The 19,518-nt window shown below is 39.7% G+C and overlaps 1 protein-coding gene across 2 annotated transcripts in view; it reads right to left on the bottom strand.

Annotated features, from left to right (window-relative positions):
• Txlnb (taxilin beta) overlaps nt 1-19,518 on the bottom strand; it is a 68,521-nt gene that overhangs the window by 6,653 nt on the left and 42,350 nt on the right. For both annotated transcript variants that reach the window (XM_008822133.2, XM_029558133.1), the window contains exons 4-7: nt 15,886-16,056; nt 10,253-10,447; nt 7,700-7,819; nt 4,719-4,793 (exon numbers count right to left, since the gene is read on the bottom strand). In XM_008822133.2, the coding sequence (XP_008820355.1) occupies nt 4,719-4,793; nt 7,700-7,819; nt 10,253-10,447; nt 15,886-16,056 (561 nt within the window). The remainder of the gene's footprint in view (nt 1-4,718; nt 4,794-7,699; nt 7,820-10,252; nt 10,448-15,885; nt 16,057-19,518) is intronic.

The following is a 19,518-nucleotide window of genomic DNA, read 5'->3' as shown; positions in this document are numbered from 1 at the left end:
TTTGTGTGTTTTCAAATTTTTTTATTTATTGTTTTTATTTTATGTGTGTGAGTGTATTGCCTGCATGTATGTGTGTGCTCCTTTGTTGTGCAGTGCCTGAGGAGGTCAGAAGAGGGTGTCAGATCCCCTGGAACTGGAGTTATGGATGGTTGTTAGCTGCCATGTGGGTGCTGGGAATCAAACCCCGGTCCTCTGCAAGAGCAGGCAGTGCTCTTAACCACTGAGCCATTTCTTATTTATTGTTTTTATTTTATGTGTGTGAGTGTATTGCCTGCATGTATGTGTGTGCTCCTTTGTTGTGCAGTGCCTGAGGAGGTCAGAAGAGGGTGTCAGATCCCCTGGAACTGGAGTTATGGATGGTTGTTAGCTGCCATGTGGGTGCTGGGAATCAAACCCCGGTCCTCTGCAAGAGCAGGCAGTGCTCTTAACCACTGAGCCATTTCTGCAGGGGTTTGTGTGTGTTTTGTGGGGGAACACATATACCACTGGGTGCGTGTTGGGGGCACAAAATATAACTTCACGAGATAGTTTTCTCCATCATATGGGTTCTGGGGATCAAATGTAGGTCATCAGGCTTGACAGCAAGTGCTATCACTTGCTGAGCCACAGCACCAATACCCATGCAGTCTTTTAATTGAGTACCAAATTTTAATTGCAAACATTTGTAGAGAGTAAGAGACTGATCTGTCTTAAGCCTGTGAGGCTTGGTGTGGAAGTGGGTTCTACTTCAAGAGTAGTTGCAGAGGGCTTTTCCCTCATCAAGTATAGATAAGGAGAGGATTTCCGAGTTTAAAGACCATGATTATATACTTTGAACAATTTACTCACTGATCTTTCCTCTTGGGTGGTATTTTGTGTCTGTGCTGTCAGATATTGCTGACTTTCCACATCTGCTGCTGCCTTCATCCTTATTGATCTGATGAGCACTCCATTTGTCGTGACAATTGCGTGCCACCCATCATCTCTGACAGCTGCTCTGTTGCTTCAGTTTATGTAATTGAAAGGCAGATATCACTTCCCTAAGTGAGAAACATGTTTCTAACTCACCAGCTGTAGCCTTAGACAGAAAAGGGGCTTCAGTCTAAGAAAGCATGTAAACTGCTCTCTATATTTTTCATGCTCACGGTTAGGGGTTAGTGGGAGATCAAGGCCTTGGCTTCCTGCTACTCCTACTCCCTAAGAGACAGTTGAAACCAAGGGAAATATGTCAGCACTATGAAAAATCATCTGTAGTAGAGTTTGCTTTCCAATGTTAAAATGTTTTTTTTTTTTTTCTTTGAGATTTGTTCTATGTTGCCCAGGCTGACCTCAGATGATCTCCTGCCTCAACTCAAGTGACCTCTTGATTCAGCCTTCCAGGTAGATGGGTGTGTGTGGCCCAGTTTAAAAAGTAATAATGCTGATCCTTCCTGGGAACTTTTAAAAACATTATACATAGTGACTTGGGGGTCTCTATTTTCTTCTTATAAATAACTATTTTCTTCTGACTAAATAACTAGCGGAGTTTTGAAAATGCCTTGGAGATAAACACAAAAGACAAAGGAGGCTCTTGCAACTAGTGAAGCTGGGAAAGGGGAAGCAGGGTCAACCCCAAGCTTAGAGTCACACTAATTCGACTCTGATTAAAGTTTTCCATCTTCACAAATTGGAGCTGAGCAGGTCTTGAGGTTGTCTTTTCCACTGGTTTGTCGTTGGTCTTTTTGAGGGTCTCCCTGTAGCTCCAACTAGCCTGGAACTCGCTTTGTAGACCAGGCTGGCCTCAAACTCACAGAGATCAGCCTGCCTCTGCCTCCCAAGTACTGGGATTAAAGGCATGTGCCACAATGACCGGCTTTCCATTGGTTCTTAAACTTTTTTTTTTTTTTGCAAGTGTAGACGCCTGTTGTCTCTTATTTCTTTATATAATCCCTATGGAATCATATACCAGCTTGTGTGTTAACAAATATTTAATATTAGCATTATTATTACTAAATTGTGAGTCCAGTAAGAGAGTTTTTTCTCTCCTGCTGACTACTATATTACCAACATCTAGAACCATGCTATCATTCATTAGATGCTGAAAAGAGATTGGCTGGATGATGGAGCAGGACCTTTGGCTTATCTTTACATAGGAACTGGTAAAAGAAAGGAGCCAGGAGCTCCTCTCAAACCCATGTGACCCCTGAGGAACAGATCCTCAAACGACCTTAAGTGTAAAAATAAACTGATTTATTTGGGCCAACTGTATGGTCTTAAACACCCAAAAGGAAAGTATAACCAAAGAATAAAGTGATCAGTGTATTTCTTTAAGAATTCAAGGGATCGCACTTCCCAGACATTAAGCTTAAGTCTATATAAAAAGTTATTTAGACAATTATTTCTCATTGATGATTTTGTTCCTAATCAGAAAGTGCTGCTCAGATGTAAGACTTCAGATCTTGGTCTCCAAAACTGTAGTGTCCACCTGTAGCTAAGGGAGACAACCTGCTATTGTTCTAAAATGATGGCTAAATTTGTTTTCTCCCCCTATCTAGTAGCCTTTGAGAGGGAACTGACACTGATTCTAACCACTACAACAGCTATTAAAGTGCCTGAAAGCAAATCCTGAATCCATCACTCTCGAGTCCAGTGAAGGACCATGGGTTCATTATAGCATCTTCCTGTTACAGGTAAATTTATGTCCAGAGAAGCTTAGGTAAGTTGGACAGGGTTATACAGCATCGCTGTATGAAAAACCAGAACTCTGATCCTGCTATATGACTCATTCCAGAAGTGAGGAGCAAATGAGGGATCTAGAATATGTGGTAGATATTTTTCAAGATTGAATGGATATAGTTGAGAATTTGGATAGTCTTTCTATCTTTATATTTATATTTCTCACATCATTAAACTCCTAGATTCTTGGTACTAGGGAGATGGTCCAGTCACCAAAGCACTTGCTGTGCAAACATGAGAATCCAAGTTTGGATTCCTAGCACCCACATTTAAAAAGCCAAGCAAAGCAGTGTGCACCTGTCATCCAAGCACCGAGGAGATGGAAACTGGAAGGTTGCTGAGGCTTGCTAGCCAGCTAGTTTGGGCAAGTTTGGGGAGGTCCAGATTTGATGAGAAATCTTGTCTTAAAAAATAAGGTGGACAGTGATTGAGGAAGACAACTGAAATTGACCTCTGGCATCCACATGCTCATGTACATATATACGCACACACACATAAAAACATGTACACACTAGATTCTGATGGCAGCTGAATGAATTGCTCTCTATGTCAGAATCTAATATTAATCTACTCTTCTCAAGTTCATTATCTTCCTTTAGCAAAGAAGAGGTTTGCTTGTAGAGAACAAAAAGAATGTTGTGCAGCTTTAAGTAGTGTCCATTGTTCAAGCACTGTGCTGTCAGTGAGGCAGAGATGGAGCAGAAGCTCTGGCTTGATCCTCTGGGCTCGCTCTGCTCCTAGACAGTAGAGTCACACCTCCTTCCCACCGTCCACTAGTTAGAGATCCAGCCCTGCTACCCCCCCACCACATGTGATGGATTCTGCATTTACCTCAAAGATGATCTTGAGTTTCTAACTCCAGACCCTGTGATTCTATGAAAAGTCAGAAACATTGCTTCTAACCTCTATGTAATTAGTTTGAAAACTCATATATTTTCAAAGAATAGATTATATTGGGGCAAACAATTAATCATTGCATTCCCTGTACACATTGTATAAATATGCTTCAGGAAGGCTAGGTGTGACGATGTTATCTGTATGTGTTTTCGTCTGTGCTGTGATAGGATTTGATATTTTGAGTTTCTTCTTTATTTACAGTGAAAAAAGTATTTGTTGAAATTGCTCATTTATACAATAAGTATATACTTTTTAAAAAAATAATGAGCAGGATTCTATAGTCAGTGCATACATATTTACAAATCTTAAATTAATGCCGGCCTCCCTGAAAGGCTTCTGCTGCTCTCACCCTCTCTGAATTCCTTCTGGGACCTCACTATCTCTTTAGTATTTGGGTATTTCTCCCAGCAGTAGAACTAAAGCCCTTCTGTGGCTTGTGGCAGGATGGTGACAGGGAATGTTTTCGAGGAGGGGCAGAGCCCCAAGGGCAGCAGGGGAAGATGGATACCCCCCCCCGCCCCCGGCAGCTATGGCAGGAGGCTCGATTCTTGAGCCTGAAACAGGAACTCTAGTAGTCTGATCAAAATGCCAGTGGTACCATGAAGCCAAATCACAATGACTCCTGCCTTTCCTTGCCACTTCTAGTCATCCATCACTGACAAGGTCAGTCTCTAGTAGTGCAGAAACTTGGGCGCTGACTCTGTTTTTCTTCCTTTTTCTGGATTACAAAAAATATCAAAATATGAAGCCCGTTAAAGAATTGACCATTATAAATGGTCGTCTGAATGGTCTACATTTCTTTTTTGTGTGTAATAGAACAGGTAAGAGTAATGAAATATGACAGCTAAGTGGGAAGCTAGACATCTGCTTCCTGTGACCGACCATTTTTACCATCACTTGTCAATAGACTCTTAGATAGATGGCATTGGTGCAGACCATTTCTTTTTCATAGACATAATACTATGCTTTCATTTGACTTAAAATAATAAATGGGAAGATGTTGCTTATTTCTAAACCCCTTCCACTCCCTGACACATGTAAAGTTGTGTGCAGAGCACCTCTAGTTCTAGCCCTTGGTACCTATAAGGCGAGCCCCTGTCCCTCCATGCATCATCCCCCCACTTCACCTGAGCCTGCAGTACTGTTTCCTGTTCCTTCAGCACTTTGGCCTGAAGTTTCCACTCTGCTGCCTGGTTCAGCAACTGTGAGAAAAGAGAATGCATAGAAAGGAAGTCATATTGCTTATAAACTGCCATTTGTCTATAATTTTCATATGAAACACTCTTTCTTGCTGTTCCTTCTCCCCTTAAGTGTTATTTTGGGGAATTTTGCAAGGAATAAAAATGAAGAAAGTTAAAGTTTATAAAATTAGTCTAAAATGTTTGAATTCCAATGACAAACTACTGATTTTAATGACAAAATTAAATATTCAAATAAAGTATGACTCACAAAAATCCAACCTCCCACCACCCCAAAACGTTCCAGAAGCTTCCGTGGCAATCCTCTGCCACTATCACCAGCCTTAGTTTGAGCATCTACAGAATATCCCCAGCTAGACACAGCTCCCAGCAATTGCTTCTTTTTATTAGTACAGAGATATTCTCACTGTTGCACGCATGATGCTGTAAGAAATACATAGTCCGTCTTTGTCCCTGGTTCCTGACACAGCACTTCCAACATGCATCTAGAGCTCCTTAGGGGCACATCAAAAGGCGGAGAATATAATTTAGCAAGTATAGGGCACAGCTGAAATGTGTGCTTACAGTAGTACGAAGATGGTTTGGATATCAGTCATCCACGGAGCACATTTGGAAAAACAGAGAAGTTTGATCTGAACTCTGCCCTCGTTCCCCTCCCACAAGAAAACCTTTCATATAGCCACTGTGGTTAGGCATGGTCAGAACTTGGAGCTGATGGGTTAAACTGAAAGCACAATATTTTAACTCAAGATATATGTTCATTTGTTTATCTGTTTTGATATATAGCTACAGTCTTTGGTTTAGGTATGAATATTCTTGGAGTTCAGAGTTTGGGTTTTTATAAAAGGGACATCTACAGGGTGCCGTAGGAGAGTTCTAGTTGTTGATTTCAAAAGAGTTGTGCAGTAACCTTAAGATATTAGTAAAGTGTACTCTAGTGGTCTCATGAGAGGCCCAGGGGCATTGCAGAGTCGAAGACCCATAGGCCCTTTTGGCTGTCTGAGGGTATGGTGTGCAGGTCTCTGATTTTGGAGCCAACAGCGAGGGCCTGTTAGACAGCCTCTGACTATTCTGTCTACATGGAGAAATTCGCAGGTCAGACATGCTCTCTCACCAATCTAGAAATGAAATGTCGTTATGATAGGCCAAGCAGACCAGCCAGCTTCAACAACAGAGGGGGCTACCTATATATGTTGAAATTCTGTTGTTTTGCTGAACCATGGTAGGAAGATGGGGCAGGTGCTAGTGTCTTTTGAAGTCTGGATTCCCTCAAATCTGCATTCTAGTTTCCCTTATGTGCATCTTTGCTCAGTTCTCTCTGTGCCATGTCTCATATATTCTAAGTTAGTGTACCAATACCCTGAGTCATTTTATCTAGGAGAATAATTATGGCAACAATATATTTCAATAACTGAATGTTTTATATCTTAAGAGGTAAATTGCAGATGGATTTAATTGTATTTATCTTTTTCTTAAGAGAACATGGATTTCTAATATCAAATTACCCAATAACTATGAGGTTCTATTGTCCAAATTCATTTTTTTGCTGCCATGTTTGAAAACTGGTTATTTCGCAGTTTCTATGCTAATTAGTGATTCTGGTCTGATTTTAGATAAAGGAAAAGCTTCTGATTAAATGTTAAATGGGGACATTTGGGTAACTGGCCTGTCTTACAAATCTCTTAGTCTTAACCTCCCTCCCTTCCTCCCTCCCTCCCTCCTTCCTCCCTCTCTCCAGTAACTGTGTTGCACCGACACAGAGCACTTAGGCTTTGGGACAGATGTATGTGGATTTGAAACACGTCTTAATCTCTTAGTAGTGTGTGACCTTAAACAAACTTCTTGTCCTCTTTGAGTCTCAATTCTGCCATCTGTACAATGGTCCTGCTGCTTTGGGTGGCTGCTTGGAGCTAAGAAGATCAGTAAATGGCACTACTCAGTTCTTTAACCCCAAACTCAGCAGGCAGGCTTGACACCACCAACTGCTTTTCCTCCGTGTCATCTTCGGTCTGCCTGCTGGTTACCTTGAAATAACTTTTACCTGACTGGATCTCTTCTCCTCAGCGGCTACTTCCCTCACTCAAGTTCCCATCATCCCTCATGTGTATCACTCAGGGAGCCTTGTGCCTTCTTATTTTCTTGTCCCTATGTAGTTCATTTTCTACTCAAGGGCCACATTAATCTTTTATACAAGGGAAGCTGTTCATGTCACTTCCTTTACTAAAACTACCCAGTCCTTTTCTATTACATTTGGAATAAAAGCCATCCTACTTTCCAAGTCCTATGAGTTGCACAGTTGGACCCTGCTTACCTGTGTATTTTGAACCTTTCTTCCACTTGGTCCACCTGCTCAGTTCTTCCTTTCTCTGTGTCTGGAGCGTGCCAGACTGGCTCCAACATCAGGGCCTTGTCTCTGACAAGATGCCATGTTGGAGAAGACCCCTGGGGATGCTCATCCTGGGGCAGGACTTGGCTCAAGCATCCTCCTAAGCATCCCAATCTAAGTCCCTTCCTCTGGGCCCCTTCCCACTTCCTCCTTATTTTCCTAAGAGGACTTCCTATTATCTGAAATCACCCTTTTGTTGGCTTGCGGCTGCTTGTCCCTTCCCACTGAGCCTCTAATCTGCCTGGTGGGAGCTGGCCCTCCTCATCTTCACAGCTCTAATTCCAGCACCTAAAATGGTGCTCAGCAGGTAATAGGCACTTGAAAAATATTTGTTAAATGACTATTTTGTGTGAGTAACAGTGTAGGCACAGTGCCTCATATTAGACTGGCCTATTTACTTCTCTGTGGATGCTCCGGCTTTTCATCCGAGACTAAGGTGATCTTTGACCATCATCCAACTTTCCTAGAGAGCCTGTGACACCAAAGTGGACCACATATGCACACCGACTGAAAAGATAAGTACATATTCCTTTTCTCGTTTGTGTTGCTCCTCGGCTTCCTTCATCATTTCTTGAGCCTGCTCAAGTTTCGCATCCACCAGCTTCTGCTGCAGGTCTCTGTGTTTAAATATTTTGTCCAGATGCTAAGGAAAGATAAAGTTCACATAGGAAGCCAGGCTTATTATTAATGCTTAAGATGTAAAATTAGAAAATAATACACAAACAAAAATTCTCTAGTTTTTTTAAGATTATAAGATGAAGAATAAATGTATTGCCATTGCCAAAGGCTTTCTACTAAATCCTTACATTGGTGAGTGCTCCCACGCTCTGCACTGTGAAGAGGTCACTGCAGAAGGGAGTGGTACCAGAGTTCAGCAGTGGTAATGCCTAGCGGTATTGACATGATTTGTCTCAGTTTAGTAACCCATTCACTAGATGTCCATTTTGCTAAACATCCCAGACAATGCTCCTATTACATTGGTATGGTACCATGGCTAGGTATTAGGGCTTTTTTCATGACTATAAAACCTTTTTGCATCACAAAATTAGAGTGAGGCTCTGAATTCCTAACTCTGATGCTGCTGTAATTTGGATTTGAAATGCCCTCTCCTAAAGCCCCTATGTAAATGCTTAGTGCCCAGCTTGGCCCTATTGGGAGGTGGTAGAAAACTGAAGAGGAAGGGCTTATTGGAAGACCTTCTAGTCTTTGGCAGATAATGACACACCCCCACCATGCACTCTTTTCTCTTTCCTACTTCTCAGTTCCCATGAAGAGAGAAGCTTTGCTCCACCACACATTCCTCACCATCATGTCTGTGAGTGATAGAAAACATTTTCTCTTTATAAGCTGAGTGGATTAGTTATTTCTTACAGCAAAGGAAATATGACTAACAGATGGGGATGACAAAGCCAGTGGTCATAAATGAACTGATTGTTACACATGGTCTGTCTTCCACACCTTTCGATCTCTGGACTTGGATGAAGAGAAGCTACTTCAGTGTGAAGAATATCTTGGTTATTAGGCTGTCCCAACAGAAAGGGGCCATGTGCAGTATTGGCCTTGGGCTTTAAATAGAACCGATGTCAGGAATGCACAGCTAGGACCCCAGACCACTCTCATCTGAGCGCTCTCTGGAGTCTGGACATTTTCCTTTTGCTCCTTCCTTCTCTACTCAGCACCTCCATCCTGAAATGGGATGGATCCTTGTGACAAGCTAAAATGGTAGCAAAGATTATTATGGCTTTCTGTGAGGACTTTCCTGATTTATCCAACTGCTGTAACCATATGCAGCTTCTCTCTTTCTCTCTCTCTCTCTAAACATTTAGTGTATTATCCATCCAGCCACTTTACTATATTACCTTTTAAGGCAATGTAAAGTTTGGGTAGGATGAGGAAAAGAATTTGCTTGAACTCCTGAGGGACACCCAGGGCCTTAAGGACATATTGAGTATTGAAATACAGTTTTGAGTGTAACAAAAGACCCTTGTTTTCTCACTCATGTAAACTACTAAAAATGGAAATCCTGGTTTTGTGGCTGTAAGTGATTTGATCTCTAGGCCTAGGCTTTCTGTATATAAAATGTGGAAAAGGTGGTGTGATGGTTGATATTGTCAACTTGATTCTAGGCACTAGAATCACCTAAGAGGAAATCTGCTGGGCATACCTGTGAGGGATTATCTAAATCCTTTAGGTGAAGTGAGGTGGGAAGACTCACCTAACTGTGGGTGGCACCGTTTCATGGACTGGGGTCCTGAACTGAATAAAAAGGAGAAATCAAGCTGAACATGAGAAGTTATTACTGTCTGTTTCCTGTCTGTATAATGCTGTGTAACCACCTGGTCACCTGTTCCTGCCACCATGCCTTCCCCTCCTTGCCTTTCATGCCTGAATGGAACAGTGGTCCCAAACTGTAAGCCAGAACAAACCCTTCCTTACTTAAATTGCTTCTTGCTTGGTCACAGCAGCAAACTAACTAATACCTAGAGTATTTTCTGGTTGATAACACACTGAGGCAATTAAATGACACATTGTGTGCAAAGAACATTACTTAGTACGTTACTTGACACAAACTAAGCACCAAATAAACCATGGCATAATGTTTACATTGTGAATATTAATATTGGCTTGTGGGATACAGACTCTTAATTTAGATGACACAGTGATCCTTATGAGGCGAGCATGAGTCATCTTTTGGCTACATGGAGAGGATTTTGGGTTTGTTTTTTTTTTTTGGCGAGTGCTGGGATTAAAGGCGTGCGCCACCATGCCCCGCCCCATGGAGAGGATTTTTAAAGGATGAAGAAATATTAAGGATAACTGTGCGCACAGCCTACTACTTTCTATTTACTGCTTTCCTTTTGCAGTGAGTTCAGTTCTGAAGAAATCCCATGCGACTTTCAGCCAGGTATTTTGTAGGACCATATGTCCTTATTTTGGCTAGTATAAGAAATTCGATCCTAACTATTAATTGGTTGAGAGGGCAGGCCATGACTTTCCTGTTAACCAGGCCCCTCACTTCACAACCCAGATCTGGACCTGCATACAGTTCTTCAAAGCTGTTTGATGTAGTTCTTACCTCCTCTCTGAGCTCATACTGGTCGATGATACTTTTCAGTTTTTCTGCAAGCTCTGTGTTCTCCTGACAGAGCTTCATATTTCGCTCACTCTGCTGCTCTATCTGAGCTTGGATATCCGTCAGGGTAGTCTGGAAATGACTCGTGATGTCTTTTCTTTTCTCTTCTTCTTCGCGTGCCCGTTGGAGAGTTTCCTCCTATGGATGAATAGCAAAATATTTTGTGCTGTCTTAAAGGTGCCCAGGATTTAGAGGACTAAGGATAAGGTCAGTAAAACAAGCCTAGTGAGTAGTGTAAGTGGGATTTTTTTTTTCAGTTCTCTAGAACTAAAGTTGTCCAATCCCAAAATGAACGTATGAACAGCGGTTTCAGCTGAGTGCAGTCACTTTGAGCAGGTGCTGCTCTTGGTAACAGTAAGCTTGTTTTAAAGATTATGAATCGCCTACCAAGTGAATGAACTGAAGTGATTTCTGACAGACACGCAGAGTGATCTCTGACAGACATGCAGTCACACAGTCTCTTGGCTGTGGCCTGGAAAAAAGGCTTTACTGAGTGATGGGGCAGATCATGAGTTCTTTTGGTTTGGTACAAGAAGAAAAGTAATAGATTGAATATTCCTCTATAAAATCCAAGATGTATTAACCACATAATTTTATTCCCTGATTTTATAAATTTAAGTTATGATAATACAAACTTTTCTTTAATAAGAAAACATTATTAGGAATATTTAATAAAAGTCATTCAAAAATATAAAAGGAAATCTTTCCAAATATGATGGATATTTTATTTCTGGAAAGATCATTCCATGTTGTCACTTGGTGTAATTGAAATATTAACTGTAAATTTTGAATTAGAAAGTAGTACGTTGTCTTTAACTTTAAAATGAAACATCGGATTCCCCTTCCCCCTCACCAGTTGTTAACATTGAAGAATTGGAAATCAGATTTTATATTATTTCTGTTCTCTTTTCTCTTACATCGAAAATCCACATTCACTGCTAACCACTAACAATGTGCCCAGATTTCCTCTATATCTATGCTGAGAATTATTGGCTTTGTGATTATTCATCTCATTCTTTTAGAATAAAAGGTTTGCTCTTCGTATATTATCCCAAAGATAGACACGTTTACACTGCTGACAAATGACACAGGCATTTTAGGATTCTTTTCAGTCCTGATTAATTGTTAATATGAAAGCTTGCTTCATTGTTGGCAAGTGAAATTATACTGCATTTAGTTGCCTACCAAGTTCAAATTATATAACAGGATTTTTAAAAAGAGATAATTGTTTTAGCAGAAGTAATTGCACAAGACTTTATCAGGATGGAACAATGTGATCAAAATAAAAACTGATCCAGAAAATATATGCTCTGGAAGCAATTTATCATTCATTTTCATCTTTCCTATAAAAGATTAACACATTGCCTAAGGTTAATATGGCCATCAGAGTTATAATTTTGTAACTTCTTAGGGAACTTATAAAAGATAGATATGCTTTCTAATCTGAAGACTATTTAAGATATTATTTCCCTGAAGTTTGTATACCAATGTTTATCATAAATATTTTGCTAAAAGTTGTCATAACTATCAGCTAAAGAGCAACTGGGCTTACTTATGGTAGTGACGTCACTTCACTGCCTCTGATACACTCAGAAGCCAACAAATTCTGAACTATAGGACTATGGACCATGACCCGACTTCCACTTGTATTTGTAGACACCATGCGCGAATGGGTAAGTGAAAGAAGCACGCTTTATTCTTCAGAAAGTCTGAGTCTTCCCCAGATCCTGGCTACCCCCTCCCCCAAAATAGAGGTATTAGGAAGTTATTGAATATGTGTCAAGCACTCAGTCCTGGCCCACAAAATGGCAGCTTAAATTCTGCATTATACTGCCCTCCATTTCTTATAGGGGGAAGGGTACAAGGCCTTGCTAGTTAGCACAGAGTGGCCTTGAACTTGTAATCCTCCTGACTCAGCCTCCCAAATACCACTGAACCTGGCTTTGTAGCTTCTAATTAGACAAAAATAGGTGTACTCAAGTGTTAATTGAGTTCATTGATAGAAAATTTGTCATCACTTAGACAGTGTCTGAGGCAAAATATTTTATTAATGAAATGCATTACACAAGGTGGAAATTACTAATGCAAACAAGATTGAGAGACAAACCCTATAAATGGCTTTGTAAGCATCAATGTGTATCTTAAAACTGGCACTGTGCCTGGCACACAATCTATAGGTATTTGGTAAATGTTTATTTAATGAATTGATAAATTATTAACTTGTGTACAGACACATGAGTAGCTTGGACTGGATAATTCTTATAGTCCTTTCCACATTAAAAGTCTGTGATATTCTGATAACAAATAGTACTTATTTCCTTACCCAAATTGTGTTCCTGACCTGCCTACCCAAGCTGGCCTAGAAAGTTCTTTTCCAATATAGTTTCAGGCTCAGATTTATTGCTTCAAGTACCTGTAGTAGTTTGCTGAAATAAATACTTGCCTCAGACTTTCACTGGTCTTTTTCTAAATTATCCTAAATTGTTAGGTTTGCATTTGTGTTTGACTCTCTGAAGAAAACAATAAAGAACAGTGAATGTTAAAATGTAAGGTGGTGGAGAGAACTGGCAGTACATTCTTTCTCCATGTCTTCTCAGGCTCCTATAGCATAGACTTTAAGCCTCAGGGGCTGAGGCTGTCCTCCCAGCATGGACAAAAAGGCCATGCCAAGTTTAATGTTCTACAGATAACTCTACAAACCAGAGGAAAATTGGCACTTGTATGTAGTATAATGGAAGTTTCTCATTTTTTAAAACAGATTTTAGCTTGTAGGAACACTTGAAAACAGAGTGGCATGAGTAAAGCTTCCTAGGAAGCCTAATGTCTTTCAGATACGAAGAATGAGAGTTCAGAGTTGTGAGAAACTATAACCACTGAAAGGTAGGTGGGAAAGTCCAAGAGTCAGAAAGGGAAAACCCTACATTCTGAGGAGACACTGCCCTTATCTCTGACCCAGAACCAAAAGAACTGAATTGAAATGTGGGCTGCTGACCAAGAGACAAAGGTTTTGCAGCTTGCATCTAACTGGATCAACTGGTTAATAGAACAGTTAATATTTTTAGAAGACTATAGATGTTATGGTTTAGGTATGAAGTATATGCTCTAAAAGCTCATGTGCTGAAGCCATGGTCCCCATACAATTGACTTTTGAGAGGTGATTGAATCAAGAAGGGAAGGTGCTAGCTTCATCAATGGATTAACCCATTGATGCCTTCAAAGAGGAACCAGTCACTAGGAAGTGGGCCTACTTGGAGGAAGTAGGTCACTGGGTCACACTTTAAAGGGTGTAGCTTGTCTCAAGCTTTTTCTGGCTCTCTGTGCTTCCTCCCACCCTAAAGTGAGCAATATTCTTTGTCACTTTGCTTCTGACAATGATGCTGTGCCTCACTTTGGCCCAGAAACAACAGAGCCAAGCCAAGTGACCAGGGACTGAAATTGTGAAACAGAATAACTTTTTCTTCCTATAAGTTGATTTCTCTAAGGTATTTTATCACAGTGTTGGAAGGTAATTAGCACAATAGTAGAATCTAGATTCTCTACATCGTCATAGCATCTAGAATATAATTGGCAATGACGTGACATGAGAAGAACCAACTAAAAATAGCCCATTCTCCAAAGAAAAGATAGTTAGAGAAAGCTTGTTCTGTACTGACTCCAGTGTGGAAGCAGCAGAAAAAATGATGCATCAGATATTACAACTTCGTTTAACAATGTAAAGGAAAATACTAGCTCAATGACTTGAAAAGAGGAAATCTCAGACAGTAAAAATATCTACAAAAAGTAACAACTGGAAATCCTGGGATTAAAAATTGTATAAGCAGAAAATTTAAAATCGTCAGATTTAGAAGCAATGTATACCTACATCTTGTATATATGAGCTGTATTTTATAGACCTAAAAATTAGTGACTAAAATGAGATATACTGTGCAAACAAATAAAAAAGTAAGAAAACTTAAGGGGCAGTATTAGAGCAAATAATGTAAATATCAAGTGACGATAATAATCAAAGGATAATAATGAACCAAGGGATGTTCATGATGATAACATCATCAATTATTCAAGGGGATGAAACACAAATGTGTATAAATCTAGCATCAGTGCTTTAAAACACACAGACAAAAACTGATATATTTGAAAGAAGTAGACAGTTCCACAGTTACACTGGGATTATACTAAAGGATTGAAAGATAATTGTTACTTATACAATGCTGCATCAACTCTAAGCAGTATTCTTTCCAAGTACACATTGGATACTTCTCAAGAAAGAATACATATGATGGACTCTAGGACCATGGGTTAAAAACCATCAGAAGATAAATTAGAAAGTATCTTGCATTTGAATTACTATTTTGTCACTTAAAATATTTATGGCCTTGAACAACTAATTTGGATTGCTAAATTCAGTTTCTTCATTGATAATATAGAGATATTGGGGCTGGAGAGATGGCTCAGAGGCTAAGAGCACTGGCTGTTCTTGCAGAGGACCCAGGTTTGATTCCCAGCACTCACATGGTGGCTGTGAACCATCCTTAACTCCAGTTACAGGGGAATCTGAAGCGCTCTTCTGACCTCCGCGGCACTGCACAACATGGGTGCACTCACATACATGCAGGCAATACACTCATACACATAAAATTTTAAAAAAATTAAAAAATGCTTTTAAAAAAGACAATTTAGTATGAGCAACTACTGTCTTTTCCTGACCTCTTTCTAATTCATTGTACAAAGTAGGCAACGGTTTTAATGTCTCTTTATTTTTAAGTATCTCCTGTGAACACAAGCAATAACTTCCTTGCAGAAAAATTGTTGTCTAATTAATTACTGTTCATCCAAAGCTTTGGGATACAGAACTGGAAGAGGACTGTGGATGCAAAAAGGCTTATCTCATGTCTTGCTTTATTGAATGGAGCTGGTGTCTGTGTATAATCAAATTAACCGCACTGCTAGGGACCATGCTGTAATTAATGAAACTCATGCAGACTTAATGAAGTGATCAGTCTATTATTTTTAGATTGAATAATTAAGTCTTGAAGAGCTTCAGTGTTTTTTCAAGTAGTTTCTCTTGTTGTTCCCCAGACAATTATTGATATTTTGGTTCCTGATCTCACATTATCATGTCAATTAGCTTTGTGTCTATGTCATGCCATGCAGAATTCATTATAAATACAAAATGTTGATTTTTTACAAATGTTTTAAAGGGTAAACTAAGGACCACCTAAAGCAAAGAGACAAACCAAACCATAAAACTCAACCTAGCAAGAAGGAAAGGTACATGACATTCTCTTTACTAAGATCCTGGGCTATGATCAGTATTAGGTAGGCACTGTAACATGGAATCTAATAAAGTTCTTCCTTTCTGACCACACAGTGGTTCCAGGATAACCTCCATTTTATGGATGAGAAAACAATTCATGGAGGCAGAATAACTTACTGAAGATGACAAATGAACAAGTGGCAGAACCAGTCTTTGAACTCAGTGCTCTCTGATCGTAACTCATGCTTTCTCCAAGTCACAGAGGCCTGTGTCTATGTGGCCTGCAAGGATGTGTGTCATTCCAAGGTAGGGTGCCACATACCTTCAGTGTCTTGTTGTGCCTCTGCAGCTCCCGGCATAGACTCTCGAGTTTGCTCCGAGCGAGGATAGCTCTGCTATGTTCACTCTGCAACTGGTCCTTTTCTTTCTGGATTTGTGCCTGTTTCTTCTGTAGGAGCTTTAACTTCTTCTGCTCAGTGCGATGTTCATCCAGCTAGACACAGGGGTGCAGACATTAAAAGAAATTGGCAAGAATCTCTTTGGAGTTCACAGAAAAGAAGCAAAATCTAAAGATCTCTGTGTGGTTGTTTGGAGGTTTTTTTTTTTTTTGCCACCATGTCTATTTGGAATCACACAAACTTCATAAATGCCATGTTTGTAATGACTGTAGGTATAGTCTTTAAAGCCTTGTATGAATAACTTTTACATTAGTATTGTTATTATTAGCCTCTTCTTTCTTTGATTTTTTTTTTTTTTTTTTTGGAGGCCTAAAAATGTTTTTCTTGAGTCTATTTAATGATGCCATCCAGTAAAGAAAGACAGGCTCAGACTCTGGAAACTGCTGGCAGTCATGGCAATAGCTTGCACTCAGGCCATGGTCAACAATTTGTCTGTTTGGGATATATTTCATTCCCACTCTCCTTTCTCAAAGCTTATGGTGCTATTTAAAAAAAAAATATGAAAGAGAAAAACAACTTTTTGGTGAACAGAAAATGAAGTTGTCTTCTTTATAATTTTGGGTTTTAGATGTGGATTCTTTGGATATGGGAATGGAAAAGAAGAGAAAGTATCCGTAAAATATGCAAGCCTTGATGGTTTTCGATGCATTAGAAATGGTCAGTTCACAGCTCAGTGACATGAAAGGCAAATATCTGTAACATACCGATGCCCCCTACCTCTGTCCTCAACTTCTCTGTGCCTACAGCAAAGCCATCATGGCACTTGTCTCTGGCAAGCCCAGATACCATGTGAAATAAAATCACTTTGCCCTTCTACTTTCCATTTTGGATGCTAAAATTTTAGGGTAGGCTTGCCAGATAAAATACAAGACACCTAGTTAAATTGAAATTCTAGATACTAATGAATAATATTTAGTATAAGTATACTCAAAATATTGAGCGGGCTACATTTTTACCAAAAATTGTTCATTGTCTGAAATTTGAACTTAACTAGATATGATATATTTTATTTGTGAAATCTGGTAACATTATCATGGAATCTTGGTCCTAGCGGAGGAAGTGTGGGAAGCAGCAGGAGAGAGACCAGCAGTACCTTTCTCGGTCTGATCATGAGTGTGGCCACAATTAAGGAGCAGCCTTTCGTCTAAGTCATTTGCTCTGCTGGACTTGGTTCCTTCAGTGCCTGAATGGTACTTGAGCCAGGAAGGAACCAGTCCTACTAGTGATCTCCTTGGTTAAGAAAAAGGAAAATCCCAGGGGAGCCCTTGATGGTTCTAGTTCCCAGGTGTTCCTAGTGCCTCACAGAGCCTGATGTAAGTGGACATACATGGCTCATCAACCTGGACCACATCTTAGTTTCTTTGTTTTTGAAAAAGCTCTTGTTCTTTCTGAGCTTTTAGAGGATTTCTGTGCTTTCTTCGATTCACACCTGGTTTTATTCCTCTCCTCCTGCCATGTTGAGTAACCATTATAAACCCTTGCCAGATTAAGCCAAGGATCTGTACATTTAATATTCTGTGTTCATATTCACGTGCACTTTCTACTTTATGGAAATTAATATTGGGAACATGAACAATTTACTTGAAAAATTGATTAAAGCTAACATCCTTCTTGGAAAGTCAATGGTTTTGTACTATGTATTTCTCATGCTGAATTCTTGGTCATAGGGTAGATGTGCTTCTTACCATTTTGTGCCATGATGATCAGACAAGGTGAAATTCCCCTGATTATAGTGAGATTTTAAATGACACTATTCTTCCTTGAAATATATCTATTATTGCCATTGTGGTTTAGACTTTATCTTCAAGGATTAAACTATATGTCAAATCCTCTGAAGTTCTTCACTGTTGACAAAATGGGTCACATGTTTCTGCATCATGCAAAAAAATCCTGTGCATTGTGGTCTGTTTAGCACCAATCTTGGCCCCTCTGGCTACTGTAGGTCAATAATGTAATCTAACAGTGACATTCAGAAATTTCTCTAGGTAGAGATGCTCATTGCCCCTTGGTGGACAAAATTGCCCTTGTCTTGGAAATACTGCCTTATGTGACTTTTTCTGAGTCATGTGTTGTATAAATTGGAAGACATACTTGGTCATATTTAATGTTTTGGTGATATTGTAAGACCATACACATTTACATTTTAGCCAGATATGTTTTGCTTGGCTTTGAAATAAAACCCTTTAACTGTATTTTTTAGTGTGCGGATGATTTTATTGGAATAGTTCAGACTCTGTGTGTGTATATATGAATACAGGTATCTCTAGTGAATGAAAGTGAGTACGCCACAACCCAAGTCAACCTCAGCCCCAATGCTGGCTGTGTGATCTAACAGTTCATGTAGGCACAGTTCTGGAAACCTATAACAAGCATAACAGATAACAGGATTTTATTTGGAATCTCTTATTCTCTCTCTTTCACTAAGTTTAAAAAAGCACAATTGTGCTAAAGGCTAATTAAATTTGTGTTAATGACTTTTTAACTCATTTTTAATTTTTCTTAGATATTTTCTGAATGTAGTCATGAAGTATCTTTACTTATTAATGAACATAACCTTATTTATTAATGAGTACAATGGCAGATGATGATATAGGCTTCAGGCTCTATAGGCGTAACCTGGAGTGTCAGTATTGAAGCTGACCATTTACTCTACATCAACCATTACAGTTCAGACATTTTCTATACTTATATCCAAATCAACAAACAATAAGTTTCTGTCTCCCAGTAAAAAATTGAAATTACTTATGAGTTTTTCTTCTTTTTTATTTATTATTTTTATTTTATGTGTATGAGTGTAATGCCTGCATGTAGGTGGGTGCACCTGAGTTGTGCAGTGCCCGCAGAGGTCAAAAGAGGGTGTCAGACCCCCTGGAACTGGAGTAACAGATGGTTGTTGACTGCCATGTGGGTGTGGGGATTCGAACTCAGTCCTCTGCAAGAGCAGTCAGTACTCTTCACCACTGAGCCATATCTCCAGCCCTGATTTTTCCTTCTTGAAAAGGAAAATGTGATAAGCCCATTGATTGAGCCAGTTTTTGAGAAAAGTCTTTAAGGTCTCAAAGTTTATTAAGGGAGATGAGATAAATGTCAAAGTAAAGTAAGACTTGAACTGAGTTAGGTTCCAGACTTACCTCTCTTGGGGTGATTGTTTGGTGAGGTGGGAAAGTAGGTGCAAGGAATTTCCTGGGACCAGCATGAACAGCCTTGGCTGATGGAGAAGGGTTGGTGAGACTGGAGAAGCAGTTCTAGATTGTACTGCTGTGGTAACAGCCGCATAAATGGCATCTGGTGCTGGACTGGCAGTCCAGCCAAGTATAACACGTGGTATTAGATAATGAACAAGAATAGCTTTGGCTTAGAATAGCTAAATTGAAGGACAATGGACAAACAGTGTGGAAAATACTGAAAAAAACCCAACAGGATGAACAGGTGGGCGAGGTGGAGGAGGTGAGAGAATGGAGGAGCGCAGTTAGGTATTATATTTTATTATTTAATAT

The sequence above is a fragment of the Nannospalax galili genome, unplaced genomic scaffold, assembly GCF_000622305.1.
Source record: "Nannospalax galili isolate Female #2095 unplaced genomic scaffold, S.galili_v1.0 scaffold186, whole genome shotgun sequence".
NCBI classification, from domain to species: domain Eukaryota; kingdom Metazoa; phylum Chordata; class Mammalia; order Rodentia; family Spalacidae; genus Nannospalax; species Nannospalax galili.
This window is presented reverse-complemented; position numbering and strand designations above follow the sequence as displayed.